This window comes from Hemiscyllium ocellatum, chromosome 26 (genome assembly GCF_020745735.1).
Source record: "Hemiscyllium ocellatum isolate sHemOce1 chromosome 26, sHemOce1.pat.X.cur, whole genome shotgun sequence".
Lineage (NCBI taxonomy): Eukaryota > Metazoa > Chordata > Chondrichthyes > Orectolobiformes > Hemiscylliidae > Hemiscyllium > Hemiscyllium ocellatum.
In genome coordinates this window covers 45,074,276-45,100,854 of record NC_083426.1, presented here as the reverse complement: position 1 = coordinate 45,100,854, position 26,579 = coordinate 45,074,276, and the positions used below count along the sequence as shown (strand labels likewise).

General features: G+C 38.6%; 1 protein-coding gene across 2 annotated transcripts in view; it reads left to right on the top strand.

The window, feature by feature from the left end:
* Positions 1-26,579, top strand: part of trim33 (tripartite motif containing 33) — a 150,659-nt gene that overhangs the window by 100,877 nt on the left and 23,203 nt on the right. For both annotated transcript variants that reach the window (XM_060845572.1, XM_060845571.1), the window contains exons 6-16: positions 2,183-2,297; positions 2,384-2,530; positions 7,049-7,166; positions 7,664-7,911; positions 8,472-8,651; positions 9,906-10,106; positions 11,849-11,996; positions 15,752-15,827; positions 20,788-20,956; positions 23,464-23,816; positions 25,168-25,291. In XM_060845572.1, the coding sequence (XP_060701555.1) occupies positions 2,183-2,297; positions 2,384-2,530; positions 7,049-7,166; positions 7,664-7,911; positions 8,472-8,651; positions 9,906-10,106; positions 11,849-11,996; positions 15,752-15,827; positions 20,788-20,956; positions 23,464-23,816; positions 25,168-25,291 (1,879 nt within the window). The remainder of the gene's footprint in view (positions 1-2,182; positions 2,298-2,383; positions 2,531-7,048; positions 7,167-7,663; positions 7,912-8,471; positions 8,652-9,905; positions 10,107-11,848; positions 11,997-15,751; positions 15,828-20,787; positions 20,957-23,463; positions 23,817-25,167; positions 25,292-26,579) is intronic.

Below are 26,579 nucleotides of genomic sequence, written 5' to 3'. Positions count from 1 at the left end.
GAGACCTAAGATGATAAAACTGGTACTATTCATGTTTCATGTTAATATTGGTCTAGCACAATTAAAAGTGGTTTTGATTTGAATGCCAGAGGATGCGCCTTGTTGGAATTTGACCCAGTTATCTTTGTAAAGATTTTGAATCTTCAGAAGGTGGATGTTTCTGGAATCTAATTGCTTCTGTACATGAGATGTTTTTTGCTTCATGTATCACCTTTCAGCATGCTTTCAGGTTCTTCAGCCTCTGTTGCCTTTCAACATACAAAAAGTTCAATTTTAGAATCCTACTGCCTGTGTCACTAAGATGAGCTGAATCTGCAAAACCTAGGCTTTAGACTGAAGTTTTTTTTCCCGAAAAAATTGCACTGCTTAATTGTGGGTGGGGGGAACAGATTCTGCCTGCATATTAGTGAAAGCAGGCATAATTTTTCTATCCATGGGATAGAGTTCAGTAATATGCATATAACATACGTCCAACAGTTTTCTTTAATATATTCAGGTAGTGCTAAGATTTACCATCTATATTAAGTTTGCACAACTAGAACAAACAGTTGTTCTAATACAGTATTATAGTTCCATTCCCGTGCGATCTCCCGTTTTAAGAAAACTGCGTAATAGTAGCGTCATTTAAACTAATAGGACTGGGATCATGTCATAACCAAATACAGGTGAGCAAAGTTCACATTCTATAAATAATAGTCTAAATCCTTCAATCGTGTTTAAACCAATTCATGTTGAAGGAGAATAGACTGTATTAACCAACCTATTATCAAAAATATTCCTTCTCAAAGATTGCACTTTCTTTTAACAGTATCATATTGCTTTTATACAGATCAGAAAGAGTTTTGACAGATTATAATGTGTTTGGGAGCTTGTGTTCTGAGGTTGTACTAAATAGCTTTTTGATTTTCATTTTTGTGAAGGTGACTTGGCTTCTGGCCCTTTTTTAATAAAAACTAATTCAAGTAGTGAATTGAAACAATATTTCTAAGAAAACGTGACTTAGGATAAATTTCTAAACAAGCTTATAGGGGACATATGGGTGAAGTATTTACTAAGTTGAGCTTTTGTAACTTAAGAAAGGAAGGAGGCCAAAACCCTCTTTTCTAAGAAAAGACCCATACTAACAGATGTGATTTTTAGCATTCTCATAGTAAAGCAATTTATTCCCACCTCTGGAACCTAATGAGAATAGCCAGTGAGTTGGAAAGAATCTTATCTGAATATGCAAACATTTGCTGAAAGGACATAGCAGTGACCTCAACAGTTGAGTAAAGAATGAACTAGTGAATTAGGGCGATATTTCACTGCCATTATCTGTAAAGGATATTGTTGAGGAGAAGGTTGTCTCTTCCTTTGTTCATGACAAAATATTTCCAACTTGTGACACAACTTTTTTCCCCTGTGGGGTAATGAACTTATTCTATTAAAAATGCATTGGCTGAACAGATGACAAATTGAAAAAAAAAGCAAGACGTGATCTGAAAAGTCAGATTTCACTCTAGGATGTCACTTATAAATTATTGCCGTGAGCTAAGTTCTTAATAAAATAAATAAATCTCAGATATTTTGGTATTAATTGTCTGAGTAAAATCTTGAATATTCATTGGCCAGAGTTATTTTTCACATAGGTACATGTTGAGCAGGATATGGCAGAGTTTAAATAAAATTGAGAAAATGGCATAGGATTGGTAGAAGAGCATAGAAATGTTGGAGAGTTGTAACACAGAAACTTAGAGCCAAGATATGATGAGGCCATGCAAGGGTTTGAAACATGGATCAAAATATTTCTACACTCCAGTTCTTCCTTCTGGCTTGTTGATTCCATTTTAATTGTTCCTCAATTAGCACCCATACCTTCAGCGACCAGGCAAGAATGTTAAGATTCCCGTCTTAAGTGTCTGCACCTCTCCATTTTTAAGGCACTCTTTAAAACTTGCCTCTTTTCCAAACTTTTTTGTCACCTACCCTAACCGTTTTTTGGCTCAGTGTCAAATGTTATTTCATACCCATGCCTTCAGCATTTTACTCCATTAAAGTTACTGTATAAATTTAAATTGCAAATAGTTCAGGGTACATAAACGTCACTTTTCTGAGGCATTGATGAAAAAAAGAAAATTATAATTCTCTCTTTGAATTGGATTTGATAAACTATCTTTATTTGTTTACTGTTTTTAATTAATAGGTTAAATGAAGTAACCGATACGAACAAAAAGGTTGAGCATGATATTAAAGTTGCCATCTTCACGCTCATCAATGAAATCAACAAAAAGGGCAAGAACCTATTGCAGCAGCTGGAGGTATGACATAGTAAATACTTGCATCGTGATCATATCCTAGTGTTCATGAATCTTACTGCACTGGGTTGTCTTTGCTTATTCTACAGAATGTGACAAAGGAAAGGCAGATAAAATTACTACAACAGCAGCAGGATGTTACCAGTCTTGCCAGGCAGGTGGAGCACGTGATGAACTTTGCAAAATGGGCCATTTCCAGTGGAAGCAGCACAGCACTACTTTACAGCAAGCGATTGGTAAGGCAATCGCATCTTTTATATCTGTAAAATGTAGCTTGTATTTCTGTCTAAAGTTAAGGTTAATAGTGGCTTTTGATGGATATGAAAGTTTTCATATAACAACATATAGCCGTTCATTTGTGCTGGGTGCTGTTTGACCAAATGTAGAGTTGAAATTTCTTATCTTACAGCTGGAATGTCTTAATACCTTTTTAAAATACTGGATCAGAACCTTGAATTATTCTGGCTGCTTGTTTGCTTTATCTTTTAAGGTATTACTGTTGATTCAAAGTTGTATCCCTAAGATTACTTAGTGTTCAAAATGTGGTCTGAACATCGACAAATTTATAGAAGACAGAGACCCAACTCTCCCCTGGCAATGTACTTCAAGACACTCGATCTCAATTAACAACATAACTCTGTTCACGGCAGAGGTTTTGCTACCTTGGGATGCCAGTGTGCTAGGTAATATAAGCTCCGTGTTTAGTAAGCTCATTTTTAAAATTTTGGAAAGAGCATGAAAGTCCATGTTTTAATAAAAATCGAAGTCTACAACTCAGTTATTGTTACATCACTTTATGATTACAAGACTTGGATAACCTAGTATCGTTATGTAAAGCTACCACAAGCATTCCATCTTTGCGACTGTGAAATCTGTGACCATTAGGTGGCAGGACCTAAGACCAAGATTCTTGCAACGTGCTGCAACATTGCGAGTATGCTAGTCGGAGCTCAGTCTTGCTGAGTTGATTATGTAATTTGCATTGAGGATTACTAGATTAATTGTAACTTAATTACAGTCTGAAAACCAATCTGAGTCTGCAAGGTGGATCTCCAAACCATTTGGTGGGGGAGGTGCGAGAAGTGGTAAAACAACCTTGGACAGTTCAAGATTGAGAAGTCCCTGTCATCAAGCACCCTTGACGATTTGTGGAGAACAGAGTTAAGCACCTTCGGGAAATCTGACCAGGCACAAAGCCAATGCCTGTAACCATCTCTTCAGCATTGACTTTATGTGCAGTATTTGCATGGCTATTCAAATTGGGACTTAGCCTTACGTGGGATGACACCAACCCGGGCTGTAAAGACAGTAATCCATCGAAGCAACAGGGAATTGTTACTTGATAGAACCTTTTTTACTGACATAGAATGCACACCTCCATACGATCATAATGCTTCAAAATGTTATTTTAATTTCATTGACGGAATGAGGATATCATTGGCTAACCCATTATTTATTGCCCAGAGAATAGTTAAGAGTCAACTGTGTTGCTATGGGCCTGGGGTCACATGCAGGCCAGTATAGGTAAGGATGGCAGTTTCCTTCCCAAAAGAGCATTAGAGAGCCAGACTTTTTTCTGACAATGGATTCATTATCGTCATTAGATTCTTAATTCCAGATTTTGATTTAATTCAAAGTCTGCCATCTGTGTCAGAATTCAAAGCTGGGTCTCTGGATTAACAATCCAGCCGTAATACCACTAGGCTATTGTCTTTTCTCTTGTGATTCGATGGTACTGTTCCTACCTCCTGAACCAGGAGGTAGCATTCAAGTCAAACCTGTTCCGTAGGTATGTATTAACGTTTCTGAATTGGTTGACACAAAATATCTAGAATCACAAGTGTTACAATACAGGGGAGACCATTTGGTCCATGGAGTCTGCGGTGGCTTTCTGAACATTTAACTTAACTCTGACCACCTTTTTTTTCCTGCAACCCTGAACATTGTTTCTATTTAATTAATCATCCACTGCTCTCTTGAATGTCATAATTGAACTTGCTTCCTCCTCGTTCAGGCAGTGCATTTCACGCCCTAACTAGAGTTGTGAAAAAGTTCTCACGACATTTGATTTTTTTTCACAAAAACTTTAAAACCATATTCTCTACTCCTCAAACTGTTTACAAATGGCAACAATTTCTCCCTGTGCACTTTGTCCAAGCCCCTCTGAAATAACTCCACAGAGGCCAGTGTCCTGTCACCAGCTTATCCTTTATTTGCATGTCGAAAATCTTTGACACTGGTCCAGCTCCCTCAAAATGAGCTCTCAGAATGATCAAAACCTCAAACTCATTAACTGTCAGCCAGTGCTTCCTGATTGGATCAGATTAACAGCCCCACCTGGCTGACCACCTTGCAAGAAACATCCCTCCCCGTCTGAGTTGAAAGACATTAGCTGGTCCTTTTGCTTATAGTGCCTGCTGGGGCATTTTAGCACTGGGTCTTCCTCCGACTTTGCGTCACACACAGGTGGCTTGTAATGTACAGGAGCTTGCGTCTTTGGAGAAGTTCACTGTTCCAACAGCAAAGATGTTGATGTGGTGAGATCCACCAAGCCTGTCTCAGCATAAGGTCTCTTCAATGCTTAAGGGAAAGGGGCAGCTGACAGGTTCCGACAGCCTTTCTTACTGTTCTAATGAGCAGGGCATGTTTTGAGAGTTCGTGGCTTTCATATAGTCCATTTTATTCTTCAGAATTGTCGCTCTTACCCAAACTTTATATGTAACTGGTCCTGACTTTGAGTCAACCAAGCCTGTTATCCATGTAGGGTCATTTCCATGGTTCCTACACCAAACTTTGTTTCCTGTGGAGTCTGGCTTCTGGCACTGACATCCCTGATGCCATTTCCATCATCATTCCCGCGTTTGATGAATGAACTCTATGCACATCCGGCTGCTTTGAGTGGGCATTGACCATGCCTGAGATCATTGAATCTGTGAAAGGACCTGCATAGTCGGCAGGTGACCATGTCCAGGACATGTTTTGTTAAAGATTGGTTTTGTGGTCACTGAAACAGCCACAGTTTCCAGTGATAAATCCAGTTGTAGTGCCTGTTTGTAGTCCTCCTGAGCTTCAACTAGTAATGCTTTTGCATAGTTACCCATTAGTCCCACATATCAACTGGTCTCCCAGTATCTCATTAAGAGTTGAACCAAAGTCACCAGTTGCCAGTTGTCTTCGCTTAGTCAAAAATCCGGATACGGATTCCACTGGTTCTCGAATTGCCAAGTAAACGCAATAATGCCTCAGAATTAGAGGTGGCTTGGGGTCCTAATACTACTTAATTAAATCTTTCAAATCTTGAAAGATTTTAGTATCTGGTGCCTCAGGGAAAGTTAGGCTCCTAATAACTGAAAAGCTGCGGGTCCACAAGCTGTCAGGAGAATACTCATTTCTTTTCATCTGCCTCGATATCTTTTGCTTGAAAAAAATAACTAATTCTTTCCACATACTGGGCCCAATCTTTTGGATTGAACAAGTCAAGCTTCCCAAATAATAGCATGCCAGAAACGCTTACCCCAATTCAGAGATGATTTTTGCGAGCAACATGAAATTTATTGATAAAGTTCCTTTTCATAGAAAAGGATGAAAGGAATAATATTTGACTCTTAATCTTTCCCCTTTCCCTCAACTCTTTGTTTAGATGATCTCAATGGGTTGTTGGTCAAAGCTCCTGCCCAGGATAAGAAACCTCTCATTTTTTGAAAATGGCGAATGCATTGTCTCTGGAATGTTTTGGCTGATTTCCATTCTCTTAAAGCTGACATTGACAGTCAACTATTTGTTTCATCTAATATGTAATTAATAGTCTTGGCATCTGTTGTAAACCAGACAGATCTCTCACCACCCTGCCAACTTTTATATTTATTTCGAGGCAAGTGCTGTATTCTGGATGTAATTTGATTAGTTCACCACTTGGCTTTAATCAAAACACACTTTATTCTTACTCCATGCTAAAATACCAAAAAAGTGAAGTAATTTTAAATCTATTGAAATACTTGACAAGACAATGTATTATTTAATCTCCCCGATCATCAACTTTTCCAATATAATTGGCATCCTCGGGTTCTCTGTTGCTGGTTCTCTCCAATCCAGAAGAAAGAAACAGCCATCCCTTTTAATTTTTAAGAGGAAGCCTTGCTCTCCAAGATTTCACTCGAGCAACCAGGATCTCCAGCTTTTAGTTCAGCAGCCAGCAGAAAACCTTTGACTAACTGAAAACAAAACTAAATCCTGCCAAATCATGATTTGTTGTCTCATTGGGGGGAAAATAACACAGGGAGAAATCAAAAGCTGTTTACCAGCTATCTGTCTGCAGGCAACACCTCTGTACCACTGTGGCAACACCTCTCTGCAAGAGAAACAGGACAATACACATCTCTCTCAAAGGCATAGTATCATCACAACGTTCTACGCAAGCTTGTTTTGACTTTGTATCTCTCAACTTTATAACAATATCATAACATAAACCCTAAAAATCTGCATGTTAGAGATCTATTTTTAACTTATTTAGACTTACAATTGACTGACTTGAATTAGCAAACTATGTGCAGTAAAGATGGTCAAGTGTGATATAAATGGTAAGCAAAGTAATTGAGGTAAGCCAAATAAATTATCCTGACCTTCACTATCACTAGCAAAACGTGAGCATTAAAAATTACGAAATGGCAGTTTTGAGCAGAGGACTTACAAATTAGTGACAATTCTTTACTTGGAAAGATTGGTTAAACTGAACTGTTCAATGTTTTGTTTTCCAGATTACCTTTCAGTTGCGACACATTCTCCGGGCACGTTGTGACCCAGTTCCGGCTGCAAATGGTGGAATGCGCTTTCACTGTGATCCTACTTTCTGGGCAAAAAATGTGGTAAATTTAGGTAAGATGCTGCCAAGGTGAATTATTTTGTAAATGTAGTGTTAACCTTGAGATTAGTAAAATTATTCTTCTTGTTCCTTACTTTCACCTTCAGGTTTTCTTCATGCTTTCCTTGATGCATCCATTTATATGCCTCCACACTTTGTTTATTTTAATCCTTCAGTCTGTGCTGTATGTAAACCTGCAGTGATCAAAACTCTAAGCTGTTTAATAGCACGTGTTCATTGAAATGTTTAATTCATTTGTGTGTGGTGTGGTTTTAACAAGCCAATCTTTCCTGACATGGTTTTTCCTGCTGTACAGACTTGAATTTGGCTTTCCTTCCGCAGTTTCAGAATCAATGTTGTTTTATAGCTTTGTACTCTAAATGAAATATATTAGAAAAACTATGGTACCTTTTAGAACCACCAAGTGCAAATGTTATATTGGCATTTTTAATAATGTACATAAATGCAGGTAAAAATTAACTTGGAGACTTGATTTTTATTTTCTAACTAGGCAACCTTGTGATTGAAAACAAGCCGAACCCTCCAGGTTACACTCCCAATGTAGTCATTGGGCATGGTTCCCAAAGCCAGGGGCCAGCTGGGGGAAAACCTCAGGGTCAAATTAATCTTGCACAGTTGCGTCTGCAGCACATGCAGCAGCAGTTTGCACAGAAGCAACAGCAGATGCAACAAATGAGGATGAGCCACCCAGTAGGACAGCACCCAAGGACAACAGGGCCACAGATGGTCCAGCAGCAGGTATATTATGTCATATTATAAAAACTTGCTCCATTCTTTCCTCTTGATAAGGGAGAGATAGCTGTTTATAAGTATGAGAAAGATGTAACAAAAAACAGACATTGTGCATTTGTGTTTTCCTGTATGACAGTGTTATTATTTGATAATACTATAACAATTATAGGTTAGGTGTCCCATTGCTGCACACTTTGTACAGGCAGAATTATATTTGCATTGGTTGAGTGAAGGCTTCAACATTTAAGTGTCAAGAAGGGAGGCCTAAAAGTATGTAAAATATGAATTCATCAATATAATTGACTCTTATGGCATCATATTGCATTCCACTGAGAGAATTTATAGAAGTTGTGGAAACACAGCAAAACGTGAAGATCACAGGTTCAGCATAGCTGGAAAGCAGATAATTGTGATTCAGGAATTGTAGGTGTGGCACAGTTTGTCTCCACAACTAACCCCCCAGCTTCTCATTCAAGACACGAGTTTGTACCCATACACTGTCTAAATGGGAAATTTCTGAAATTAACTTCCAAGTATTTTAATTATTTTAATTCATGTCTTCTTAGCCACCACGTTTGATTAGCATGCAAGCCATGCCCAGAGGAAATTTGAATGGTGCTGCACTTCAGGCTCACCAGGCACATCAAGCCCACCAGATGAGACTGGCACAAAATGCTGCCCGAATGGCTGGAATGTCTCGACATAATGGACATCAGTACCCAATGATGCCTCAAATGCCACGGCAGGTAACCAGTCTTCCTCAGAAGTTTGAAATTTTTGCAGCTTGCATATTTTTGACAGATTTCAGATCATGGCCAAGTCAGCAATCATGCAAGTCTGGAAACTGAAGAGCAGCTTATCTCATTCCTTAAGAATTTGTGTTGGCCTTTGAATCAAATAATGTTCTTCCCTGAGTCAAGTTTATAGACTCAAACCCCATTCCTGAAACTTGGCCACATACTTTGAGCTGGTGTTTCCATGCAGAATGGAAGGCGGTCCATCTTTGGGTTCTTCATGCTTTTTCAATACTTGTTGAAGAATTCTATGTCCCACATTTAACCCTCAATCAAAACCCAAAGCAAAGGGTCTAATCAGTTATTCCATTGCAGTTTGTGATAGCTTGCAATATGCAGACTGAATGGTGTTCTCTAAGTTACAACGGTGGCTATTTCTTACAACGCCACTTGTGTCAACTCGAGATCATGAAAGTAGCCATCAAAATTTTGCACTTCTATATATTGTATTCTACTGTGTACATAGATATTGGATTCACTGATATAAAGGCAGGTGGTATCAGCTTTTATTTTCATAGAACAAATTTACATCAGGTGGGAAAGAATGCATGTTTTGTACCTGGAATTAAATATATTGCTCCCTCATAGCTAACAAGCATTCCGTCTCTAATTGCATGCCTATGCAACAGTCTATTAAGTGTCACATTTAACCATCAAGATGTGTACAACTATATAATTGAATAAGGTTTGCTGCAACTCTTAATGCACGACGAACTGATTGCCAAACAAAAGGCAATTAATCAGCAAGAGGCAAACCTGACATGATTAATCAGGTGGACTGAACAACTGAAATTCAATCAGTTCAATTCCTGAAGCCTGGAACTATTAGCATTTGTCTTTTCTGCAGTTCTCTTGCAATCTTTCTGCGGACTGCTTCCATCCCCCCACACTTACTGGTTTCTTACGCCTCTCCCTTCCTCTGTCCTAAAATATTGCTTATGGCATCAATGGGATGAAATCTCCAACCCTGGAATTTTGCTAATTTTCAATCCCTTTCTCTCCATTGTCTTTTCAGAATTGTCATGTAGAGCCTATTCTTTTGTTCCATATTGACTGAGTAAAAAAATGAAAATTTGTAATTCTAGAAAGTCCAATTGTTTCAAAATTTAAAAAGCAAACATTCCTGTTAGAATGGATGGAGGATTTTTTTTAGCTGTTTTATTGAGTATTAAATTAAAATGCATGAACTGTTTTACCTTCTGATAGCATACAAACCCTGGACACACAGGACCATTTTCTGCAGCCTCCGTGCACAACAGCATTCCAAATCCAACCAGCCCTACCACTGCGAGCTTGGCTGGTGCAAACAGAGGGCCCACCAGTCCCACAGTTGCTGCAATAGAGTTGATTCCTTCAGTGACTAATCCAGAGAACCTCCCTCCACTTCCAGATATTCCACCCATTCAGGTCAGTATCATGAGGTTTCCATTGAATAGACTTTTTCTTTCAGTTTGTAAAATGTTATAGATAGTAAGTAACTACTGTCATTTGTCGATTTACTGATTAAATGCAGACAATACTTTGTCTTCCACCTCCAATAGCCTCCGTTGAAATATAATGTACAATAAATTTGCTTTCAATGAGTTAAAGCATGATGCTGGAAGCACCATATGAACAATCAAGATTTAAAATGCCTGTTTCCAGGTTGTTTCTGACTAACCGTTGCAACAGGATGATTTGCATGACTGGAGCAGTTTCTCTGGATTAATTTGAGAATCAATTCGCATTAAGTAAATATTTCCCTGAATGTGCTGAAAGCTGTAGCTTCTTAGCGAGGGTTAGTAGTACCTATGATTTACATAGTAATTGTGCAGTGCCTGTTCAGGAATGTACAATACAGGAACCGTCTATTTGGCTCCCATTTTATGCTCCACATAATCTTCTCTGACCCCATTGTGACCTTCAATTTCTTTTTCTCAGATATTTATCCAATTTTCTCCTCTGACTACCCTACTCATCAATCTGATATTTTCCTTGCTGCACATTTGTGCCTTTCTTTGGGGAAAGGGATTTATCCTGCATTCCCTTTTGGATCTATTATTATTCATTTTGTGTTTTATGCCCTCTTGTTTTGGGCAGCTCTAAGTTGGAACCTGTTCTTCGTGTATGCCAGCTCAAATGATTTAATTAGCTTAAATATTTCTGTTAGATTACTTCTCCAGCTTGTCTCGAGAAGAGACCCTTAAACCTTTCCTGTAAATACATTTTCTCACCCCTGCCATCCTTGTTGCATCTACTCGTGAATCCCTGCATATTCTTTTAATTATGTGAGGGTCAGTAACATTGACTCCATTATACTTTTTAATGGATCTGAAAGTGCCATGCAGATGGTCCAACCTAATTCTTATCAAGTTTATACTCTATTACTAAATATTTTAATGTTAGTAATATCCACTGCTCTTTGATTATTGCGATGCAATCTGTCAAGTTTAATGGTGGCGCGGTGGCTCAGTGGTTAGCACTGCTGCCTCTCAGCACCTGGGACCCGGGTTCAATTCCAAACTCGGGCGACTGTACGGAGTTTGCACATTCTCTCCTTGTCTGCATGGGTTTTCTCCAGGTGCTCCAGTTTCCTCCCACAATCCAGGTGCATTAATCAAGGGTAAATGGGTCTGGGTGGGTTACTGTTTGGAGGGTCGATGTGGACTTGTTGGGCTGAAGGGCCAGTTTCCACACTGTAAGGAATCTAATCTAATAGGAAGAGCAGGATTTGTAAAATGGGAGGGTGGGGGGGAAGCACTCTTTAGCCTCAAAAATAGGAATTGCTGGAGAAAATCAAAGTCTGGTAGCATATGTGGGGAGAAAGCTTGTTAATGTTTCAAGTCTGGTGACTCGTCTAAGTGCTGAGTTTTTCCAGCAATTTCCGTTTTTGAGACTAAATTACTGGAGAACATCAGGTCTAACAGCAACTGAAGGGAGAAAGCAGAGTTAATGTTTCAAGCCTGGTAACTATAGTCTTATGTGCTGAGTTTCTGTTTTAGTTGCAGATCTCCAGCATCTACAGATCTTTGTTTTATTTTACATGATTTGGTCTAGTCATTCCTCCATTCTGTAATGTTACTTAAAGCAACGTGTACCTTGATTTGAGTTGTTTTCCAAAAAAAACCTGATCCTTTGCTTATTTTCTTCAATATTAATGCTGTCTGCAGCTGGATGATGCTGGATCGAGTACATTAGATAACTTGTTGAGCAGATTTATCTCAGACAGTCACCACCATCCACCATCACTACCACCGCCAGCCTCTTCAGGTTCAAACCCATCCCCTGGACCCTCAGCACCATCCCCTGGACCTGCAAGTAAGCAAAATGCAATAATCTTGAAATAGCCATGCAAATGTATTGACACTAAATAATTGGTAAAGATTCTTAGAAATTTTGTAACTAATCTATTAAGTATTTTTTCTAACCGATTTTGTACTTTTATCAATTTATCTCAAAATTTGTTCATGTAATTGAATGCATTGCCTGAGGAGGTCATGGAATGAAATTCAGTAGTCCCTTTCAGAAGGAAATTAGATATATACTTGAAAGAACCTTCAAACCTTTTGGCATCTAAGGCTAATTAGAAAGTTCTATTCAAAAACTCTGGAACAAATGCCTGCCTCTTGTGTATTATTCTGCGATGTTGTAAGATCCAGAATGCCAGAATATAATTTCTAGAGTAATATTTGTTTTGCAAGAGCTGACTGAATCTGAAGTGTTTAACTGTTAAAAGTTGAAAGATTGCATTAGAATCATAGAATCGCTACAGTGTGGAAACGGACCATTTGGCCTAATAAGTCATGGCGCTGAGCCACAGTGCTAACCAATGAGCTATTAATTCAGACATCTAATTCTAATTCTGGGTGAATTTGTGCTGTAGAACAAATACATTACTGGTGTATTTGCATAAGACTTATGTCAGTGGCTTAAATTGAGAAGTGCTATATGTGGCACGGTGACTCAGTGGTTAGCACTCTGCCTCACAGCATCAGGGATCTAGGTTCAATTCCAGCCTCTGGCAACTGTCTGGAGTTTGCACATTCTCCCTGTGTCTGTGTGAGTTTCCTCTGGGTGCTCTGATTTCCTCTCACAATCCAAAGATGTGCAGATTCGGTGAACTGGCTATGCTAATTTGCCTATAGTGTTCAAGGCTGTATCGGTTAGTTGCATTAGTTGGGGCATAAATATAGGATAATAGGGTAGGGGAATGAGTCTGGGTGGTTTGCTCTCCTGAGGGTCTGATGTGACTTTCCACACTGTAGGGATTCTAATTCTAATATATTACAAAGTTAAAAATAGTTTCATTTTTGTCCTGAATTCTAAAGGACAGTTAGAAATAATATAGTGTCATTGTAAATTCAATTCGCTTGCTTGAAAATTTTACTGTATTATAAGCAAATTCAGTTATACAAATTCTACATGCCAAATATTTTTATGGAAGAAGTTCATGCAAAATTTTGCTGATAAATTTTCGTTGCTTTCATAACAATTAGATATCAGTCTTCAAGAGTTGCCCACCAGAACTGGTTCTGCTGATAATCGTCTGTTTTTCTTCTTCACTGGAGCCAGCTATGCTGTAACTGGCCCAGGATGGGATTTCCTCTCAATTATTTTTAATGAACCTGTTCAGGCATGTTACATATTTCTGTAGCAGATGGGATTGAACTCAGACCATTTGATCCAGAGGTAGGAACATTACCACTATGGCACAAGAGCCCTTTAATTTTTGAATGACGCCAACTGCCATGTTACCAGAGTATAATCTGAGTTTTTGGTTTACGAGCCCAGTGATGCCAACAAAGAAGGCTGTAATTAATTCCACATGTCCTCCTCATTTAAACCCTTTCTCAACTGTTAAGTCTAGTTGACAATGTGTTGCTGGAAAAGCGCAGTAGGTCAGGCAGCATCCAAGGAACAGCAGATTCGACGTTTTGGGCATAAGCCCTTCTTCAGGAATGATTCCTGAAGAAGGGCTTATGCCTGAAACGTCGAATCTCCTGTTCCTTGGATGCTGCCTGACCTGCGCATTTTCAGCTCTGATCTCCAGCATCTGCAGTCCTCACCTTCTCCTCCAGTTAAGTCTAGTTGCACAAGTTAAACTAGTGATATGAAAATTGTGTGTATGGAGACATATTAGAACATTCAACGGTAACTGCTGCCCTACATGAAAGTGCCACCTCTTAAATTCTCAGCGCACTGTCCTGCAGCTTGGCTATAGAAAGTTGACCAAACACAACTTGTATGACCACTATTTGTATGAGGCCTACTTAAGGTCACTTAACATCCAAAACATTCTTCTTTTGTAAGACTACTCAGAAGATTTCCAGTATTGCTCACCTGTGTGCCAGGAATTATAAAATTATGTCTTGGTACATAGTGCTGATTAGTTTTATTGAACCTTTAAATGCAACTTTTCAAGTTCCCCGGAAAGGAAAAGAAATAAGGCAGCCCATCAGGGAGATAATGGTTTGGATTACATTTAATTGACTTGTTTGTATTTGCAGTGTGAGTTGACTGCTTAACAGTATGCCTTTGCCTGCAACAAAGCACACTTCATGATAAGTCCCAGAAGAGTACTTGCTTCACTCTTTATAACAGTTACAGTTAACGTAACTTTGGTTGTATATTGGGAAATGAGAAATTACTTGTGTAACCCTTTCCTTCAGCATAATGTTGCACGTCTAATGAGTAAATCAATTCATTATTTGATAGTGGGGTTTCCTTCACCATTACTGAGGAATATGCAATCCCTAGATGTCTATTCCCACAAGATAGAATACACCTGTACTGTAAGACACAGGATGAAGAAGAGATAAGAATGCCTAACATCAGTAGCGGCACAGCATCTTAACAATCTTGGGTAGTCTGTGGAAGACTGTTTGTATCCTTGGATGACCTGTTACTGATTGTATCTCTATAAACACTATTTGGGATTTGCGTAACAGATTTTCTTTCAAAGGGTCATAAATAATATCTACGTATCATCAGACCTCTAAATTTTTGTTAAAGTTGAAGCCTCTAGACATGCATTCCCAACTGGTAAACACTCTTTTATGACCATCTGTAAACTAGACTGCATTGTACACACAATTGTATTATTGTACTGAGCATTAAGCTCATATTGCAGCATTACTGTTGCTAGCTCCAAGTAGATTAATCTTTCTGTGATTAGATCAGACAAACTTTCCTTGGAAATCAATATCTACTATTTGAACCAGATGCAGATTGTTGCATTGTATAGCTCGGGTCTATCACAAGGAGATGGTGAGATATTATTAACAAATACTCCTAGTAATTGGTTATGAAAAAATTATTGTCGTGAAGATAACTTGATCATCAAAAATTTGGCTTGACTAGATGGATCATTTGAGTTCCATACTTATAAGTTCTACTGTCTAGTGGATGGTGTTGCCTTTCACACACATTCAAACTCTGTATTCAGTTGGTTATTTTGATTCAAATGTTACACTGCAGATGTTGAAAGGGTCAGCTGTTAAGAGTTGTGTATCATCCTTTAGGCCACTACATTTTTGGAAACTGAAATGGACTTCACTAGTCATTAGGTTATGAATATTGAGATTAAGTCTTGTTCAAGAACAGTATATAACTTTTAACTCCGTTTCAGATTAATGCCACTGATGCATAAACCTTTTTGCTTGAACTCTCCTATAACTGATAAGCCTTCAACAGTGATTTTTATGAAGACACTTGTCATAACTGAAATTTTAAAGAATATTTTGAGCATGTTATGAAATATCTTCAAGGAATGTCCCTTAATTTGTGACAGAACTCTCAAAAAGGCTTATATGCAGTGGCAAATCCAGGAAGAAAAGATTCACGGAGTTGAAGTTCACATTAAGCTGCCTTGGTGTGTCATCGCCATCATCGTAACAACTTTGCCAAAGCCACTTAATCAATCACATTAGAAATAAAACAGTGAAGTGATCATAAAACCATTGGTAATGGTAGAACTTTGATTCCCTACAGACTGTGCATGCAATGGCATTGTTTCATTCATTAATATATATCATCAAACCTTCACAGTAACATCTAAGAATATCTTTTCTCAGTTGCAGCCTTAGCAATGGCTAACTCCCACACTCCAGTCAGACCCTCGAGTACTTCTAGCACTGGCAGCAGAGGCAGGTAAGTTCTTTAAAACTTGTCAATGTTCATTTCAGGTGGTGTTTTCCAGCCTCTGTTAATTGAAGTTTTGAGTGAATGTTGACAAGAAAACTGTAGTGCAAGTCTAGTCTGATCCTTCATATCATCTTGCACTATTTGGGATTAGCACAAAATGTAGTATAGATCTCGGCTTCTCCAAGGTAACATATGAAACGATACCCAAAATGCATTGAATCTCTTTGGAAACTTTGTTTATTTGGATTAATGTTATGAGGAAATAAATGCTGTTGTCCTTGTGTTCAAATGATTAAAAATTATTCAACCAGAAGCAGAACCCTGCAAGTATGATACTTTTTTAGTGTTGATCTGTGTACACTGCGTAATAAAGTTGTACTGTAAAGGCAGTACTGCTTATAATATGGCAGCAGTGTTAACTACTGCAGTTCTGGTTCTGACGAAGATTCCTATTATTGAACCAGCACCACTTTGAAGCCCTGAATTTGTTCACCATTTCCTTCTTGAATTTGTGGTGGAACTAGTAAAATTAAAGGAATATTCTGGTAACTTCAAAAATCCAGCCAATGTTAAAGCATTTGGAAATAGTTATTCAAGCACCATTTAAGATGCTACTTCTACTTTAAGACATTTTGTTGATTGATTTAAGTTCCTTTGCCATCGAGAGGCATAATTGATCAGTGGAGTTTCAACTGTTAAAACACAACTTCATTTGGTTGTCTGTAAAATGGCAATTCCAGTTAGTTCATATTTTAGTTGAAGATCACCAAGCAATATAAAAGTACTTTAGAAATAAAGAAGTGCCTTTTAAAGTTTGATTACTGTTAAATGGCAAACCCTGCAACCAACTTATATATTTATTTGGATCTTTGGTTGTGGACAGCTAAATTAATGGTCCATCCCAAAGTTGTCTGGGAAAATGGCAATTTGTCTTTTATTGCTGAATCAAAATTCTGGAATCTACTAAACACTGTTAGGTGTACTTACACTACATCAAAGATGTGCAACTTCTGCCATTTGGTGCAACATTGGGCTGATGAACTTTCACTCAATTTTTTTTGACTTTGACAGAGGTGTGTTGAAATATATTGCATTTTAGGCATAAACACTACGATGTATTGACACTGGTTTTGTTGGACATAGTGCCAACATACAAGCTTTCAGCGAAGGAAGCGGTTAAATAGTGTGTCAATCAAAAAGTGCAGGATCTGTTTTGAGGTTGCATGTGGCCAGATTCATGAAGCAGCTGGGTGAGTGAGACATTCCAGAACATGGTTACAGTTTGGGAACAAATCAGGCAGCTGGCAGCTGTTTTTGGAAAGCATGGTTCATAAGCAGTTTGCAAAGATACAGCTGTGTAGCTTTTTAAAGTTGCATTGTTAGCAAAAACACCATAACTTTTCCCACTTTGAGCATCCTCAAAAATGTTATTTCAAAGATTCATTATCTTACAAAGCTTGTCAATTTCAATTAAGATGGTTACGTTGAAAATCTTAAAGCACTGCCCTTATGAAAACCCCCATGACCCAACATTTCTCTCAGCAAATTCTGCAGTTCTAAAATTTTCCAGGATCAACATTTGGGAGGTGCTGAACTATGAAGCTGGCGTTTCTTAGCTCAACCTTGAGTGAGCAGAGTAATCAGTTTTAATCATTATACACAGTCAACTTTCAGGTCAGGGCTGGTTAAAGTTTCTTTTTGCGCTGTCCAGTATCCTGTTCTTGCTGTAGAAAACAATTAGTGCGATGTCCATTTCAAACTGGTGTGCACCTTTGGCCTGAACACCTCGCTCTCTACCTCGCCCTCGCTCTCTGACTGTTGAGGCCCCTACACCCCTTGTCACAAAAATTAAGATGTTAAAATGTATGTAGATTCCACAATTTACCTTTCTTTTAGACCTGGGTTAGCAGCACAGACCAGGTTTCGGTCTTTAACAAGAACTAACACTTGGTGCAAGTAAATAGTCTCTAGCTGCAGCTAAATAATTTTGAACAGTCAGCATATACGTCTACTACTTAAAACTCTAAATCCTTTAGAAGCACTCTCTGGCATGTATATTTGCATGAGTGAATGTCTGGAGACAAAAATGGGTGTTGTGGCTGATTGGAAAGGCAGTTCAGTAGTTCTTGTTCGTTGAACTTGCTGAAATTATTCTTGTGATGGTTTTAACACTTTGTCAACCTTCCTTCGTGGGTGCTTTCACTTCTTTGCAGAAGCAAGGGGTGATTGGTCCAATGGCTTATGCTCGAAACGTCGAATTCTCTATTCCTGAGATGCTGCCTGGCCTGCTGTGCTTTGACCAGCAACACATTTGCAGCTGTGATTGGTCCAATGAATTGTTTAATTGTCCACTAACATTCATGACTGGATTTGATAGGACTGCAGAGCTTGGATCAGATCTCTTGGTTGTGGTTCACTTAGTTCTGTCTATTAGTTGCTACTTATGTTGTTTAGCATGCAAATGGTCCTATTTGATAACTTCACCAGCTCGACATCTCATTTTTAGGTACGCTTGGCATGCCTTCCTGTGCTCTCCGTCGAACCAGATCATAGATTGAGTGGGGGATATGCCAGGGCATGCGATTGTAGATGGTGCTGGAGTACAATTTTGGCTGTCAGTGGCCCAAAACAATCGTCCCGTTTCCTTACTTAACAAACCAATTTTAGCCAAGTACCTGAAAAATCACCCTTTGGTTTTGTGAGTAATTCTTAGTACTTCAGGCCAGATTCTTTCACATTAACTTGGGTCAAAGGGTGCCTATTGTATTCGTAAGGAATCTTACCTTTGGCAAACAGCTCATCTCCCTAGGTACAGTGTTTCTATATGCCTTTTACATTAGTTAGTAAAAAGGGCCTATTACAAAAATTGGCAGTATCAACCATATTAGGAAAAGTTTCCCATGCATGCTAATAACTTTTTTAACTTCCCTGGAATGTCAGAGCCTGAGGGGTGATCTTCTGGAGTTTTATAAAATTGAGGAGTATGAATAGGATAAATAAACAAAAGTCTTTTCCCTGGGTTGGGAGAGTCCAACAACAGGGCATAGGTTTAGGGTGAGAAGGGAAAGATTTAAAAAGGACCTAAGGGGCAGCTTTTTCTCATAGAGGTAGTGTGTGTATGGAATGAGTTGCCAGAGGAAGTTGTGGAGGCTGGTACAATTACAACACTTAAAAGACATCTGAATGGGTATATGAATAGCAAGAGTTTAGAAGGAAATGAGCCAAGTTCTGACAAATGGGACTAGATTAATTTAGGATATCTGGTCGGCATGGACGAGTTGGACAAAAGGGTCTCTTTCTGTGCTATACATCTATATGACTCTGATTCTGTATAATATATCAGCAATAAGTCAGCTGAACCATGATAAATTTGACCTAAATTTAATCAAAAATACAGTCTGTTACTAATTAGAGCATAAAGGAAAGAATAATATTGAAAGAATAGCTTGATTCTTCCCCTTGTAGCAGTTCTTGGATTAAGGTTCGATTCTTTGCTACAAACAAGATTATAATTTTTATCTTTTCCTTCTGAATATTGTGATTGAACGTTTCACCAGCTGTAACTCTCATGTTCAGTTCTGTATTACCCCTGTGAATAATTTTGTCCATTTCTGGTTTCTGTATCACTAATTTGTAAGCTGTATAATAAAGGCAGGCCTGATGGTATTATCGCTCAACTTGTAATCTAGAGACCTGGGTCCATATCCCACCGTGGCAGATGGTGAAATTCAATAAATTTGGGGCAATTCAATAATAATTTGGAATTAAAAATCTAATTATGAGCTTGAAACTATTGTTGATTGTCAGGAAAAAACCCATCTGGTTCACTAATGTTCTTTGGGGACGGAATCTGCTGGCTTACATGTGACTCCAGGCCCCAGCAATGTGGCTGACATTCAACTGGGCAATTAGGGATAGGCAGTGAATGCTGACCTGGCTAGTGATGCCCACATCCTTTAAAAGAATTAAAAAATAAAAGCTTTAAACACTGTTCAGTGTTAAGTTTTATTATTGAGGAGCGATCCCTGAATTCCAGTAATACTTGGGTTGTTATTATCTGGTTGACACTTCTTTGAAAGAAAAGCTGTTTAGAAGACAGGAGCAAACAAAGCTTGATCCCTTTCCTTTTATTAGTGTTAGATTGAACCTTCAGATACATTGTGTCAAGGCTTTAGTTACTTTACCTTTCATTGAATGTGAACATCAAGAAGTATACCAGATCAGAGAGAGTCCCAAAGGCATTAGGATTATAATTCACCGCAATAATATGGCTCTTGCACTACATTCTACACTTCAAACAAGCATGTACTTTGGAAATATCAAATTGATATTACACAATTCTATGTTTTGATTGGTAAGTTAATGGTATTTGTGTTTCATGCTCCTAGGGGATGTATAGGACTAGGGAATACAATATTTTCCATTTTGTGCGTCCATTGTGTTCATAGAGTGCATCTAGGTCACGTTTTGCACATTTAAGAGCAGAACGAAACTGGCTGTGTTTGTCCCAATGTTGTCTCAGCTCAATCTCTCAGAATTCTGTTAGCTATTTGCCATGCTAGTCAACTATTGACTTCTCTAAAATTGCTAATTTTACATCTGGCTGATTTTTTGTGGAATGTTGGGCTTGCAGAATAATGTTACATGTTCCAATATTAGATTAAGAGTAACTAAACTCATTTCATGTCAAGCAATCAATAGCAATTTGATGCTTCGATTCACCTGAAGCATTCTAACTTGCTATTTTGGAACAATGCAGTTCTGATCTGATAAAAAATCAGGGCCATTTAATTTTGAATCATCCTGATTTGAATGTAATTCAATTCAATCTATAGTTCAAGTGCACAGTAACCGCCATATCATCACTGTTTTGTTATTTTAAATTTTGCAATCTCAAAAATCTGAGCTTGAATTTCTGAGATTAAAATTAACCTTGGTATGCTGATTGTAAGTGTACTTCTTACAGCTGTAGCTCCTCTGGTAAAGCTCAAGGTACAGAGAGGGGGATCTCAGTCTTTCGACCAGACCAAGTCAGAGTGAAACAAGAACCTGGCACAGAGGATGAAGTGTGCAGTTTTACTGGTGCTTCTGTAAAACATGAACATTTAGAAGATGGTCGGAGAAGCGCTTGTATGGTAAATTTGAACTAAGTTGTGGCTTAATCAAAAATATTTGTGGTGGCCTTTGCTTGAATAAGAATTTTTTTTGAGCTTGACTTTAACTCTGTATTTTTCCCCACATGCATCAATTAACACATTCCAGTACTTTGTTACCAATTGAAGTAGAGCAGAAACAGATTTTCAGTTTAAACATTCTTTGGATGCATCTTTATAAAGGCTTTTTTAAAACTGTTATTAACAGAACCTGGTTATGTTCTTGTGGATAAAATCATTCATAGTACTTTCAGAGAGCTGCTGATGTTTATTTCATGGTTGTGTATATCTAGCTGACGACTAATATATTATGTTGCTTGGAAGCAAACTGAATAAGATATAAGCTTGAAGAGCTGTAGGATCTAGTATCCTTGTAAATTATACTCTTGGCTCCTCCTTGATTGGAGCTGCTGACCCGTTTGAACCTACCTTAACTAAGTATGTTTTTCAGGCTCTATACCCCTCCTCTGCATTGCACATATGTAATAGATTTTGGCTGCATAGCAAGTCATTGAAATTCAGTTTTTCACAAACCTTATACCACTCTTTCCTGTTGTGATTTGATTAAAAATTGGCAACGTGTATAACTAGTCACTCAGTTGTTAAGAAAATTACAGCTGTAGAGTAAAAGTGAGGAGGAATCTGAAAAAGCATGTTATCAGACTGATGCAATTAGAAAGGTTCAGATGTATTAACATTGCTCAGTTCCTTCTGTCATTTTAAATTTAATCAGAACTCCACTGAATACATTACATTATACACTGATGTTCCCTCTGGTCTGTATTCTAAAAACAGGAACCTCGATTATCCGAACGAGATGGGCAGGCACTATTTTGTTTGATAATTGATTATTCAGTTACTTGATTTAATGCCTTTCCTCTGGGGCTCAGAACCTTTTGTTAAGTCCGCTCCCTGCTCAGGAGTCGAGGCAGCAGCACACTGCGCATGAGCCCCCGCCCTGTCTGCCCCCGTCCATCCTCAACACTGGCCCCGTCCGCCTCCACCTCCTGCCAGCCCTCCAACCACCGGCCACCCACCAACCCCGTTCAACCCTGCCCCCTTCCGCCCCAAGCTCTGTCCAACACAGCCCCGTATCCGTCCCAACCCTGTCCAACACCCCCCCCCCCCCCCCCCCCCCCCCCCCCCCCAATCCATCCCCAACCCACCATCCACCCTGCGACCCGGTCCAACATCACCCGCCTCCATCTGCCCACAACCTTGCTGACACCCCCCTCCTCCTCCTCTCCTGCCAGTGTATGGTCCCCTGCCCCTAGGCAGCCAGACCGGACGCCTACAACAACAAGACGACTACTGCCCTTGGGGAGGGTGGGTGTGGTTCTGGTGCTGAGTCTCAAAATAGTGTACACGTCTTTTTACTGCAACTTTGGACAGGTTCCACCTTTGCCCTGTATTGGGTGATGTTGGAAAGATTATCCGGGGAAGAGGGATTTTGGGTACACTGCTGTGTAGAACTCCATGGAAAGTGTGGGGCGAGAGTGGACGGTCAGTCACTTGGAGACGGTGCCTGGGCTCCCATCGATGTCCAGGACTGCTCTCGGCAGCGTTTCAGTGAGCCGAGTTCACTTTTAATCACTGTAAATAAAAGACGCTATCAGTGTTGATGTAATGTTTCTATCGGGACCTTGAGATCTTCGGATAATCCAAAATTTGGATAATTGATATTCGGATAATTGAGATTCCTCTGTAGTACAGGCCAGTGGCTTCAGGATTAATTTCATTTTGATTACTTTTCACATCGAGAACATTCCATGAAGATAATTCAGTTTTCTAAGTGCAAAACTGCACATTTTATCAGACATTTTATTATTTGTTTATAAAGAAGACAGAAATTCCCACAGAAAAAGAGCTGGATTCAAAGTGAAGTTAACTGCATTGTGACTTTAGGCTTTGAGTATAGATCACGTACTGATTTGTGCCCGGGCTAGCACTCAAAGCACGGTCATCCTTTCTGTTTTGTAAAGATCATGGAAGTTAAAGGAATTCATCGCATTTTGAATGTTTCAGAAAAAAACCCTGTGACATTGACATTCATGTATCTGACCCTGAGGAGACCCTGAATCGTATTTTTGGAAATGGGAAGTAGGAAAGCAGAACCTACAGTTTAGTATTTCAGATAATGCCATAATAGTAAAAAGACATTTGCAATGATATTTGAACAGTTTTTAAAATCTGATGTATAAGTTTTTCACCCAGAGTGTTTTACATTTAGAGGCATCCAGTAAGAAGTGAAAAACAGACTAGGTACTTTACTGCAATGAGAAGGGGGAGATATCAGCTCAGCTGACTTGGTGACCATCTCAAGTGATCAAAGCAGATTCCTTAGAGTAGCTTTGGTACCTGCACCTTTGGACAAAGAATGGGCTGCTGAGGCTCTCTTTGGGCCTAAGAATGGAAGGGAAATTAAATTTCGTGACACTTGTATCTAATATTAATTGCAGAATAATCCATGCATTTACCTCTAAATTTAGATGAGCAGTCCTGAAAGCAGCTTGACACCACCTCTTTCCAACAACTTGCACTCCGAGAGTGAGACTGATATTGAGGGGCTTCGGCAAGTCGAAAACCACGTGAAGCTGGAGATTTTTGACAAGACTGGAAGTTGCAGGCAACTGAACAATACCGTAAATGGAAAATCACCAATCCGTAACTTTGCGCATCGCTCACCACGAGCTGGAGGGGACAACAGCAATAATAAGGACGAAGACCCTAATGAGGATTGGTGTGCTGTATGTCAGAATGGTGGAGATCTACTGTGTTGTGACAAGTGTCCAAAGGTTTTCCATCTTGCATGTCATGTACCTACACTTCTCAACTTTCCTAGGTAAGTCTGTCCTGTTCTTAACATTAAGTTATAGTGGCAAACTTAAGATTTAGAACTTTAGCTATACTGCCCGTTTTCGGTAATATTTTCTAATACTTAAATTGAAACAATGGATTTTATTGCATTATCTGTGCATCTAAGTTCAACTGTATGAGGCATGTGTCTGTAATCAAATTTAGCTCTTCACACTGAATATAGATCTCCCCTAAATTGTCAGTTAGGTACATATAACTGAGTGCCTGAATGTCATGTTGTTGACTTGTGTCATCAAAATATATTGTTTATTTATTGCAGTTTCCTTTCTTCCTTAAGCAGAAGAAGAATAAGCCCAAAAGGGATAGAAGCAGAATTAGGCCATTCAGCCCATTGAGTCTGCCACGCCATTTGATCATAGCTGATATGTTTTTCAACCCCATTCTCCTGTCTTCTCACAGTAACCCTTGACCCCCTTCAAGAACCGATCTTTCCCTGACCTCCGCAACCTTATATCACTTAAGTTCCACAAAGGCCCTACCCTCTGGTTGAAGATACCCCCCTCATATCTGTTCTAAAAGATTGTCCCCTTCACTCTGAGGCTGTGCTCTTGGTCCTAGCCTCTCCCAATCAGGTCAGTACACAATGTGATGAAAAACAAATGACAGAACCCCGGGAAGAATGCTTCTGTTTGTGCTCCCTCAACCAAGGGAAATTCCTGTCATCCTCCATGCATTGTCATAGAATATTCAAGAGTTTGTTGCCAAATTCTGGAAATGTTTGTTTTGTGTCATAGTACAAAAAAAATGCACTTTTCTCATTCTGTAAAGAAACAGTATTCGAAATATATAAAATTCTTTCTAATGATTAAAACCCATACAGAAACTGACCATGGTGATGAAATCAACATGTGTTTAAAACAAACACACTAAGGAAATCAGAACATTCTCTGGGCACAGGTGATGTGCATGTGCACCTTAACTTGTTAAAGTGTCACATCCAAATTAAGTAGATAAAAGTTTAACAACAAAACAAGTAAAAACTTGGACCAAAAATGAGAAATGAAATAAAATGAGAAGTCTAAAAACACAGGAGGAAGATATAAATACAGAAGGTAAACATGTGTGAGGAGTGCTATGACAAACAGAACCAGAGTTATGCAGTTCAGCAATTTTGATCTAAGCGATAATTTCTGAATTACTCTGCCCTGCATGGTAAGTTCTCCTAACTTTTGAACCTGAGGTTAATTAGGCTGTTTGCTGAAGCTAGAAGATATTATAATGTCTTTTACAGTTAATTATGTGCAAGATTCATATTTACCCAGAATACTGAATAATTAAAGGTCACTTTTGCCCCCTCCTCTTTGTTCCCACTGAAGTGGGGAATGGATCTGTACATTTTGTCGGGACCTATCGAAACCAGAAGTGGAATACGATTGCGACAATCTGCATCACATAAAGAAGGGAAAAACTGGACCAGGCCTGGCTCCAGTTGACCAAAGGGTGAGTCCTATTTACTGAGAAAAAAAATTTATTCTCCTTTTTAAATTTCTCATTTTTCCTTTATTCAAGCTATGTAGCAGTATGACACTAGTAAGCAATTAGTATAGATAGTGTGATTAATGAGTGTACATTTGGACGCTGAGGAATGCCGAATTTAATATGAAGTATTTTTAAGTTAAAGTTGCAATCCTAAATGGAATAGAGAACTGGAAAAGAATTGAATAGGAATTAAAAACCTACTGAGGATGTGTCATCAAAGGGCAGGAACTGTTGATTTGGAGAGTTATTTTGGAGTTGGTTCTTAATCCCTCTTGCTTGTGATTTATAAATGACTTTATTGTGGAAACTAAATATAAGTTATTTTCCCCATGTTCTGAATCAAAGTTATACTGTTTAGAATTTTGTAACATTTTGTAAAAGAATTTGGAACACTTGTAAAATTTTTATTTGTACATCAACTTACTATCATTGAGAAATATGCGTGGTATACGTTGATATAAGTAGGTAATGAATTGAGCATCATTATTACAAGCAGAGTCATGGAGAGAACTTAGAAGAATTCTCTCAATTTTGGAAGAATGGACTTGTAATTTGCAAAATTAGTGCAATATTCTTAGAGAATTTTCAAGGAAATTGAAACGAAACCTAACCTGAGCAGTAGATTATAAGTCAAAATTAGTAAGATTTTGCAAAGCCAATTGTGCACTTAAATGCTGTATTCAGTACTTGTTTAAAGGTTGTAAAGGAGTTTACAAACGTTGCTGAAAATAGAGAAAGTACAACAAAGCTAAATCTAACCATAATGTGCTCGGAGGAAAGATTAGAGCAGCCAAAACTTTGGTTTTCCTGAAAGATAATCATTAAAGGAGAACCACACAGGACATTGTTGAACTCAAAATCAGTAGGGCAAACGGTTATGATTGAATATTATTTTAAAGTCGGTGGATTATTTAAATTAATAGAAAGTAAATTAAAAATGTATATTGTAAGAACTAATTTAATTATGAAATGTTTTTAAAATCTGCCAGTTATTATGGAGCAATGATTTAAAAATATTGAAAAGTGCCAAAGTTTAAGAATTGGGGTTTTAATGTGAGTCTAGTGATTGTGCTTCTCATCCCACACTTTTTTTCTGCACCGATCTCCATAACTCTATAGCATGCCAACCTAAGTGAGGTTTGAAGAGAGTAGAGAAATATAAGAATATTAAGGGTAGTGATAAGCACAGTTGAAGTTGGAGATCATCGATGATCTTATTGAATGGCAGAGAGGGCCTGAGGGACCTAAT